At 23.9% G+C, this 10,538-nt stretch overlaps 2 protein-coding genes across 4 annotated transcripts; one reads left to right on the top strand and one right to left on the bottom strand.

Moving 5' to 3' along the window:
• Nucleotides 1–197: 197 nt before the first annotated feature.
• On the top strand, nt 198–3,225 carry LOC113552389 (thioredoxin, mitochondrial). 3 transcript variants are annotated; one of them, XM_026955271.1, is made up of 5 exons: nt 198–293; nt 515–569; nt 2,114–2,313; nt 2,412–2,723; nt 2,790–3,225. In XM_026955271.1, the coding sequence occupies exons 4-5, from the start codon at nt 2,580–2,582 to the stop codon at nt 2,991–2,993; spliced, it is 348 nt and encodes a 115-aa protein (XP_026811072.1). In that variant the 5' UTR covers nt 198–293; nt 515–569; nt 2,114–2,313; nt 2,412–2,579; the 3' UTR covers nt 2,994–3,225. The 3 variants fall into 3 exon arrangements, with proteins under 3 accessions (XP_026811072.1, XP_026811070.1, XP_026811071.1); XM_026955269.1 differs by having other exon boundaries at nt 2,412–3,225; XM_026955270.1 differs by lacking the exon at nt 198–293 and having other exon boundaries at nt 2,076–2,313; nt 2,412–3,225.
• A 4,346-nt stretch (nt 3,226–7,571) lies between these two features.
• On the bottom strand, nt 7,572–10,333 carry LOC113554050 (RRP15-like protein). The gene is made up of 5 exons (XM_026957722.1): nt 10,001–10,333; nt 9,591–9,932; nt 8,758–8,843; nt 7,880–8,030; nt 7,572–7,774 (listed from the first exon to the last, which is right to left on the bottom strand). Exons 2-5 carry the CDS (start codon nt 9,909–9,911, stop codon nt 7,658–7,660), a joined length of 675 nt encoding a protein of 224 aa, XP_026813523.1. The 5' UTR covers nt 9,912–9,932; nt 10,001–10,333; the 3' UTR covers nt 7,572–7,657.
• Nucleotides 10,334–10,538: the final 205 nt, after the last annotated feature.

Genomic DNA, 10,538 nt, shown 5'->3' with positions numbered 1-10,538 from the left:
TAATAAATCTTAGTAAAATGAATGAGTGCTACTGTTATATTGTTATTTGACATTGGTTTATTATATGTCTATGTTATGATCACGGTCACAGTTTTTGAATCTACGGTCGTCTTAACTATAAATTTAGTAAAAAACAGCTGATAAAAAACTTGATAACCTGTGACTATTAATGATTATATTTAATCACTAAATATTACTTGTTTGTTGTTAGTAGTTGATTCGCCAATTTGTTCACTATTTTGGTGTTGTTACTTAATATTGTTTATTGGAATTTACTATTTTCCATTTGCTAGGTAAGATTTTAAAAATTAAGGTATTTAATTCATTATTGAAGAAATTGGAAATGTTATAACTGATCATTTTACAATCAACTAATCAAACAATTTAATATTGTCTTAATTGTTTAATTTCTTTAATTTCTTGTCTTTGTGAATACTGAATATACAATCAAACGTACATAATTTTTTTCTATAGTCCAAATTGGTTAACATCAATGTATTATTTATTTTTACAGGAACATATATGGTTTATAATTATTAAATATAATTAAAATGATTACAAAATATCAGGTAAGAAAAGTTAAACAAAAAAAATCATAAAACAGCAATATATATTATTACAGGGTTCGGCAGTAAAATCCAAAAATTTTAATATTTAATTAAATTAATATAATTTGCCTATAAATTAACAAACAGTGAATTATCCTGGCCAGAATTGCTAAACAAAATAAATTTTAAAATTCCACCCTTGAATTCAAGAAATTATCATCCTTTCCTAGTACCAACAATGCTCGACAAATTTAATCAAAAATAGTTCGGTGTACCTCCTTTTAAAAGCTTGTAATATTGTAATAATATACCAAATTTTAATTTTTTTTTAATTCAGATCTTAAATTAAAAAATATAATAATGAATATTAATTAATTTACATACTTTTTTTTTGTGTTTATATGTTTATTTATACATTTTACGTTTTTTAAACATGTATTATTTATATCTATGTATATCAACTCTTTTGTAAACATAATAACTGTACTCACTACCTCTTTGGGGTGTTGTAACTTTATTTAATATGAAATTTAACTTATAATAATGATTTCAGTTTTATTTTATTATCAAATATAAATATGAAGTGTTATAAAGTTCTCATTTATTGTTTTTTGTTTTTTTTTTTTTAAAAAAGCTTTTTCTGTAAATCGCTGGACATGGCTTATACAAAATAATTTTTTTATTTTGATTTATCACCAAATAGTAACTCTTGTGCTTTATATTTAAACTTATTAATATTAAAATAAATTCATTTTTTAAAAAATTAATTAAAGATTTAAATTATCCTTTTTCACTGCCAGACCGTGTATTTAAGATCTAACATATTATGTTTATATGTTGTATTGTTTAAATAATTTTTATAAAACTATATATAAAAAATACATTTGAGTTTATGTATGAATTTGTGTGATAATGATTAGGTAATAGGTATTACTCATGCCTAGTCATTGTTATCTACAATTAACATTATTTATAATAAATAAATAAATCTATTGTATTACAAAGAGGTTTATTATTATTATATATTTATATGCTATTTAAAAGCTAAAATACTCAAGCACATAACTCCTTGAAAAAAAAACTGAAGAGATTTATAGCAGCTGACCCTTTGGTATTTACATGGCTTGGCCAGGTTCGTGTTCATACAATCCACAAAAATAAGTGCTTTACTAATCTATCCTATCATTCCTACCAGCCAAGAATACTTACAGTTGCAGCCACAGATTTACAAACTTCTAATAATACCTTAATCGAACTAGAGCTAATAATAAATTATATAGTTAGCTTTAAATGATTATAAGTCTAAGTTTATTCTTATTCCAGTTAATGTCTAACCCCGTATATTAGATTTCATTAAAATTACTCTAAAAATATATGATCTATTAAAATAAATGTATACTAATTAGAAAATTTTTTTAAAAAATGCTTAATATGTGTATGTCTATTTTAGGTCAAATAACTAATTGAACTATTACTACCTTTTTTAAAATTATTTGAAATAATTAACATAATAATTGATTATTATAGGTTTATTGCATTATCATGAATATATATATATGTTAAAGGTAAGATGTCTTCTGCAACAATTGGTATAGGTGCTATTATTTTAATTGGACTCTGGTCATCTTCTTTTATATTGTGTCTTCTGTCTCTCCGAACACGTCATATTATTGGACCAATTGTTTTGGTATCTACGATCCTTTTAACAGTTATAATACTGTCCATACCTCGAAGTTCATTAGAAACACCTAAACCAGATATTAAGGTATTAATTATACAGTTTATAATTAGTTTATTTTTTGTACTTTTATCTTTTTTGTTTAATTGAAATTTTAATTATTTTTATAAATTTTCTACCTTTAGATTGTAGATCCACTGTTTGTTTGGCGTTTATCAATTTTGAGTGTACTATCTATAAGTACAGCAATAGGATTAGCAGCATTGTTTTCTTCACATGTTATGAGTCGCAAAACTGTCCCACAACTTAAATCTTGGGTACTTTAAATTATTACATAGTACATTGTTATAACAATGTCTTTCAACCGCTTTCGTTGTTTGGAAAAAGTCCATCAAACGACTAAACGATCAATGTCTGTTGGTCGTGTATATCGTAAATCATTTACAGTATGTGGCAGTGAAGACTTTATACAGAATGTATTAAAAAGTGATATTCCTGTAATTGTCAACTTCCATGCAGAGTGGTGTGAACCTTGTTTAACATTAACACCTTTGTTAAAAAAGATGGTTGGAGACTCACCATCTGTACATTTAGCAATAGTGGATGTGGAAAAGAATGCTGATTTGGTTCATACATTTGAGGTAAAAGCAGTTCCAGCTGTCTTAGCCATTCGCGATGGTCACGTCATTGACAAATTTATTGGGCTTATTGACAATGATATGATCAATGAAATGGTGAAAAAAATATCTAAACCGGATGAAGTATAGACATAATGATAATCTTATATAATATATAATTGTATAAAAGCATTATATTGTGACACATTTAATATATCTTTTATTGTAGTATATTATTAGCTCGCTTTTAAACCAGTTTTAAAGTAAGACATTAATCTTTTAAACACTAATTATTCCCAAGTATAATTAAAAATTTGAATATTATCTCATTTTAAAATTTAGCTTATAATTTATAGTACATTCAACACAAATTGTTTTTCTAGTCACTATTATGAATATTATGTTGTTTGTTTTAAATTACTATTTAAATAATCTAAAATAATTTGTGTGTTAATGTAAATATCAAAAAAAAAAATGTGTTAGTTATTTTAATATATTTATTATCATTATTTATTTTTTTTTTATATAATTATTTAAATATTGCATTTGCTTATATTATGAGTTATAAAGTAAAGAAGTAATACAACTTTGATTAGTCTCACTAACGGTACAATGTGAGATATATCAAATTCTAAATAATGAAAATTATTTCCAATTTTCCTGTGAATATTTCTGAAAAATATAATTTTTAACTAATAATATGTTTCAAAGATTTTTTTATTTATTTAATTTTATATATCTTAATTTGATTTTGAGACTATATTTTAAATAAAAGGTACGTTTTTTTATCTACAATTTAAAAAAATTAAAATATTAAGTAACTAACAATTATACTGTATTTCATTTAAGAGTAACACCGAGTGGCTAGCTTCTAAGTTATGTGGAGTATAGCCAGATTGAGTGTCATGTTTTTGAAAGCAACATTTTAGCTGCAATCAGACATTTGAAACAAAAGCTTATCTGCCAATGACAAAAATCAATTTATTTAGGAATGTGGTCCGACTCAATCTATCTAATATTTTAATAGTGTATATAACATTTTTACATTGATGTTTAAGTGAGATTTATATAGTGTCCTTTGATCTCATAAATGTAAAAATTAGAATATATTTTAATAGTTAATTAATTCAATCTATTTTATCAATGATAGTATACAACTAATATATGGTATATTATAAGTTCATAGTGCATATATTACTAATTAGCCGAATGCACATTTCTATATTTTTAACTTGATCATAAATTGTATCATTGTGACTTCCATGAATTAATTTTTACATGATTAATCATATCCATTATATTATTTAAGTTGATTAAGTGATCAAAATTTTATGAGTTATTTATACATATTAAAGTTTCATCCATTTGTGTATTGCATAATTTGGTTTTATTTAATATTTTTTCTGGGAACTGTAAGCCTTTATTATCATTTGGTGAAACTTCTTTCAAAAGTTTTGGTAAAATATTAGTGCTTAAAAAATTGTGAATCTTAACTGAATTTCTATATTCTTGTTTCTTCTCCCATTTTAGACTTTTGTTAATATCTTTTTTCCACTGTTCTTTCATTATATTTAACTTGTTTGATGATATTTGTAACTGTAACTTTTTATTTATCTTTCTTGTTGTACTTGATATTTTTGTTAGTGTTATTTGACTTTCATCAGTCTCATTTGTTATACTCTTGTATTGAATATCTTTAAATGAATTATGACCAATCAGCGATATTATAGTGTCAGTATAAAACTTGTAATGTAAATTAGAAGATATTGTTTCATCAGCCAATTCTATTGGTACATTTAATCTATGTACAATAATACCTTTATTTGCACAATAATCTTCTAGATAATTTATTAATGTTAATTCATAGTTTTGCTTGTTATTCTCATTATTAACTTTTGTTACATTTGTATCGTATATGTATTTCTTAGTTATGGAATTATTAAGATTGACTTCTTGTTCATGATAAATATCTGAATTTTGAGAATTAAAACTATTAGAAATAAGTTCAATGTTTTGATATAAATTATTACAATTTAAACACATTTTACTGCTCTCATTTATCATAGTTGAACAAATGTCCTCATGGTATTTTTGAATATTTGTTATTACATCATTATATGATAATAAAATTATAGTATTTGGGTAAGTAATATTGCTAATATCTTTATTAAATATAAATTCAATTTGCTCCACATATAAAGGAAAAATGTTGAGTACATATCCTTGATTACGACAAGAGAATGAAGATAGTGACTCTTTAATTATTGGTAACAAGTAATAATTGTCTAACTGGTCCTTATTTTCATTAAAATTATTTTTATATTCCTCATATTTTGCATTCAAATTTTCTACCATAAATTTAATATTGTTAATTTTTGTTTCATTTTCAAGTAGGTCTATTTTATTTTTTGTAAATAATTTATAATTATCATGCTCTTTAAAATAAATATGATACCTTAAATCATTGCTATCTAAACTATTTTCAGATTGGTCTGTGAAAATTTCATTTTTTGATATGTATGTTTTATTGTTTTCAATTTCATGGTTTTTATTAGTATCATCTAATATTTCATTGTTATTTTGTTCGTTTAAAGAATAATTATCTATATTCAATTGTTCATCAATCTGTTCTAACCATTCATCAAATTGAGCAGTTAATTTTGCTAATACATGTTTTATATTAGTTCGTTTAATGTATAAATCATTCATTTTTAACTCTAATTCTAATAGATCATTTTTCATTAAGGTGAAATAATTATTTATTAAATTAGGAATTTCAATCAGTTGTACTTTATAATACTTAGCTAGACGCTTCGCAATGTTGGATGATACGTGTGATGATTGCCCACTTATTATAATTTTTAATGAGTATAAATTGTTTGCTTCAATAAATTCAAGTGTTAATTCTTTTATATTTGATATTATGGATGTTTGTAATATTTGATAATCAGGTACAATAATATCCAACATAGTATCTATATTTAAGTCACTACATATTAAATCCCATGTAAAGCTGTTAAATTTATATTGGTTTATGATTAAATGGTCTTCCTTTAAAACCAAATTTGCACTACAAAGTTCATCACGTATGGATTTTATAATATTATTAAAACCATATGATTCTTGTTCTACTGCTAGTATATAGTTATTCTTAACACAATCATATTTTGAAATAATAAAAACTAATTTGGCTAATTCATCTATATGAAACATAGGCACTATTCGATTCAACATGGCAATATACATTTCTTTAGGATCATACCAAGCATTAGTGAATACATAACGAAAAGCATTTTCTTCATGACCATAAATAATGCCAGTACCAATTATATATGTCTTGAAAATATCTTTGATTTTTGATGAATTAGATTTTAAAAGTAATTTCTCAAATTCAAAAATGTTTTGATATTTAGCTATTGGTAATCGTTCCAAAATACCTTTTTGTGTAAAACTAATATTTACCTCTTCATTCTCACTATACATTTGATTATTACAAGTTTCTTTAACCCAAGTCATTGAAGTTGATATTAATATGAATTTTCTTATAATTCCCTTTTCTTTGGATCTAATTATCTCCTCGTCACTATAATTAATTAATTCATTGTATATATAATTAAAAGATATTCTAGCTTGATCTAATTCTATCGCTGAATCATTTGTAATATCAAATAAAGTAACACTGCACTGCATTAACTTGGTTAAAACTGTATTTGTTTTTATTACTTCACAATTTTTTAAATGTTTAAGACTTGTACTACTTTGATCATTTAATAAACTTGTAATTATTTTTAAATTTGCATCATCTTGTATTATTTTTTTAATTTTTGTTGTTGGTTTTTGTAAAGGCATTAAATGAGGTTTGAAAAACATACCAAGTTTATGGAATTCACTCTTTAAATAACTTATTTTCATAGTATTTGAAGGTTGATCTATAAATTCTTGATACTGTTTTTTTGTGAGAAGTCCAATACTACTCATAATATTGATATTTTCAGTTAATAATAATAAATCTTGTGTTCCATTTATTATTTTGTGTAATTCAGTATTATAAAAGTTATTTTTTTCCTTACTTATTAGTGTAGTATTGGGAATATTAACAGAATTATTATTTATATCAATTGTTTCATTAATGTTGGTAGTTTTTTTTAAATATTCTATAATATATTTTCCATTAAATGTATCACCATTATTGATAAATACCTTATTCTTTGAAAATGATTGTCCACGTTGCTTCAGGCGTTTAGAATGCATTTGAGTATAGCTGTATTCAAAAATTGTTGGAAATTGAAAAACAATTGATTCATTAGTTAAGATATTCAATGAAATCATTTTTCATTAATATTTATAACTAAAAATTAAATGTTTTTTAATTACTTAAATTGTAAAAGAAATGGATTTATTCCAACTCATGACACATAAAAATAATATGAAATTTTTTCCATAGAAACAAAATTATATTATTTTTGTCATATTAACTGTTTATATAAGCAATTTTAAGTGCTTCTAAATCATTTTGAGTTCTTTGAAATGTATATTCATCTTATGTAATAATTATCACAAAAACAATTATTTTTTAAAAGTAACTTAAAGTTACCAAAATACAAAAATAAATTTATTTATAATGAAAATTATCATAAAAATTCATTCCTTGTAACTACCAAATAATTTCTGTTAATATTAGTCTTTATCTGATCTGTTTTGTTTTATTTAAACAATTAAATGATTAAAAATATATTTACAAACATTCATCAAATAGGTAATATTAATATTAATTGTATATAGTACTTAAAACAACAATTAATTATAACTTTAATTTAAACATTAATTCCATCATCTTCACTATCATTTTCAATCTGTTTATCCCAATCTTTAATTTTAGTTCCGCCCATAAAATCATCTCGAAGAACATCCCAACCACTTTCATCATTTACCTAAAATAAATTTTCTGAATTAAGTGATGTAAAAAATCAAGAAAAGTTTAGAACAACATGTTTTAGTAATTAAAAATTATTTAATGAAAATATGAATTTACTTACTTTTCTATGATCGATAGAATCAATAAATGATTTTTTATCTAGAGATTCCAATACTTTATCTTGTTTTAAAATTGATGGTCCTACATTTTTCAATTTCTTCTCAACAGTTCTTTGTTGTTGCTTAACTAAATTAAATAATTGTACAACACCCCTAAAAAATGACAATGTAATATAATATTATACTTATTTTTAAAATGTAAAAAGTAGGTAACCTTTTTACTGCACAGTAGGTGTTGATCATACCATATAACTGTAGAGTGTATTACAGCAATGGAGAAGTTAATGTAATGTTAATTGTGTCAAATTTGAATACAATGATAAATCAATACATACCAATTTGTAAAAATTTAAAAATGATAATAACTTTTCCCGGTAAATTTGTATTTTATCAAAGGTAGAAAATTATATAGACATGTTTTAAGCTAACCCAGTGGAAAAATTTATTTTATCAATAATTATATAATTATTGAAAAAAAGAAATTCAAAATGTCTATAATTAGCTTAAAGTATTGTTTAGAACATTTTGTATGTAAATACATAACAATTTAGTAGAATATTATAATAATTCAAATATATATGATTATTTGCGTTATACTAAAAAAACCAAATTGATTTTATCGAATATTAATTTTGCATATAAATTCTTATTGTCTTTGATTTTTTTTCCGGTTACTTTGAAAAGTTTTGGGAATATTTTACTTTTGACCCCTAAAGTATCAATTAGATCAAATTTGCTACCAGAGACCACTCTTAAGTTAAAAATCAAAGTAATTTTACAGTACCAAAAAATGACAACAGACATAACAATAAAAATAAATACATTCACTGCTCATAATGTATAGTAAAAAATATGTTCAATTAAATTTAAAATTACTTACTTTGTAGCAATTTTTGATAAATTTTTTTCTTTAACTCTATCACTAACTGAAGGTTTTTGTCTTCCCATTAATACTTGTTCTCTTATCTATAAAAATTAAAATAAGTCATTAAATTCTTTATAATTTATAATGAGTACACATTTATAATATGAATTATTGATTACATACAGTAGCATATTCAATATTCAATAGTTGACTAATGTGATACATTTGATACAGAGCCTTTTATATTTTAAGCTGAGCGATGAATATATTAGTTTAACAATGATTATTCGCTATGTTTGATATTATTGATTTCAAAATCACTTATAGTATAATTGGCTATCTAGTCGTATGCGCTCTACCACAGATTACAGTCTACTTGCAATTACGGGACGCTTATCATATGCGCTCTACTGCTCAATTTATATCTTTAATATTGAAAAATTTAATGTATTTCTGAGAGACATGACATAAGTATATTGCACAAAATAGTAGGTACTATTCTCTCAATTAATAGAATATGATAATAATATCATAACTACATTTAAGTTTTAAAAATAAATAAATATCAAAATTGTTAAATATTTTCTAAATTCCATTTTTGTTACTTCTAAATGTTATTTTTTTCAAAACCAATATCTTCAAATTTAGCTACACGAATTGAGGAATATATGGTCATAAGCTAAAATATTGCTACTAATATAAATTACTAGAAAAATGTAATAAATAAATTATGCAGATGTTGAATTATCTAATTTGTATCATATTATTAGATAAATTTAATGAACATATTTGCAGTTTGCTTATAGTTGAACTTAAACACAAATAATATTTTAAAAAATAACTCTTACTCGAATTCGATTCGGTATTTTCGGTTCTAAATGTTCCAAGTCTGGTTTTTCATCTTTAATTTCTTCAATAATAACTGTCGCTTTAACTTTCTGACCACCTTTATCTACAACTTCAAATGTGTCATCTACATCCTCTTTTTCCTGTTTTATTTTATTAAGGTCAGTTTCTGAAATTATCTTTGCCTTTGACAATACCAATGGTTTTCCTTTCCTTTTTTTTGTCTTTAAGATTTTGCTCATAGCATCAGCCCATGCAGGATTAGACATCTTGAGACTTTCGTTTGTGGTTGCCTCTGATAAATCGCTAGAGACATTCGTCATAATTTGATTGATGTGTGTTAACTGAAAAAATGAACAGCATTAAATAAAAAAATATTTAATATAAATTAAGTTATATTATTAATACTCACTTAAATTCAAAAAAATGTAAAAATGTATTTTATCTGATCCTGTAATGATAATATTTAGAAATTAGAATTCCAAATTCCGAGTACTAAACTAGTAACTACCAACAGGCTAGTGGCTACAGGCAACTACAGTAAAAGAGTAAAACACGTGAACGTTATCACCTATTATTATTTCAATATTTTATCACATCATCAACTTTAATATATACTATTCATTATGGTGGGAGAGGGGGTAATGTACTATATAACTACTAATGTGTAAAGGAGCGTCTCAAAAATGCACCTTCTGCATACTGCTACGTGCGTAATTTTTTTCAGTCATTATGTGAAGATCATAAACTAAGTAAATGAATCTTCTTAATTCATAGTGAGGACTGTTAGGTTGTTATAAATTTATAAAACAATAATATATATTTAGTATATTTATATGACAAATGACAATACTCTCTATATAATTATAGATAGAGCATAGGCGTGTTTATGGGAGTGGTGGGGTGGGCACTGGCCCACCCCCCAGCGGACTGTGTTTACAACAAAATCA

Source organism: Rhopalosiphum maidis, chromosome 2 (genome assembly GCF_003676215.2).
Source record: "Rhopalosiphum maidis isolate BTI-1 chromosome 2, ASM367621v3, whole genome shotgun sequence".
Taxonomy (NCBI): Eukaryota; Metazoa; Arthropoda; class Insecta; order Hemiptera; family Aphididae; genus Rhopalosiphum; species Rhopalosiphum maidis.
This window is presented reverse-complemented; position numbering and strand designations above follow the sequence as displayed.

Bases quoted from the DNA above. Each gene is read 5' to 3' on its own strand.
- LOC113552389 (XM_026955269.1), top strand. From the start codon at position 2,580: ATGTCTTTCAACCGCTTTCGTTGTTTGGAAAAAGTCCATCAAACGACT.
- LOC113554050 (XM_026957722.1), bottom strand. From the start codon at position 9,911: ATGACGAATGTCTCTAGCGATTTATCAGAGGCAACCACAAACGAAAGT. The intron at 8,031-8,757 runs GTAAGTAATTTT...GTCATTTTTTAG, and splicing joins TTATCAAAAATTGCTACAAA to GGGTGTTGTACAATTATTTA. The intron at 7,775-7,879 runs GTAAGTAAATTC...AATTTATTTTAG, and splicing joins ATTCTATCGATCATAGAAAA to GTAAATGATGAAAGTGGTTG.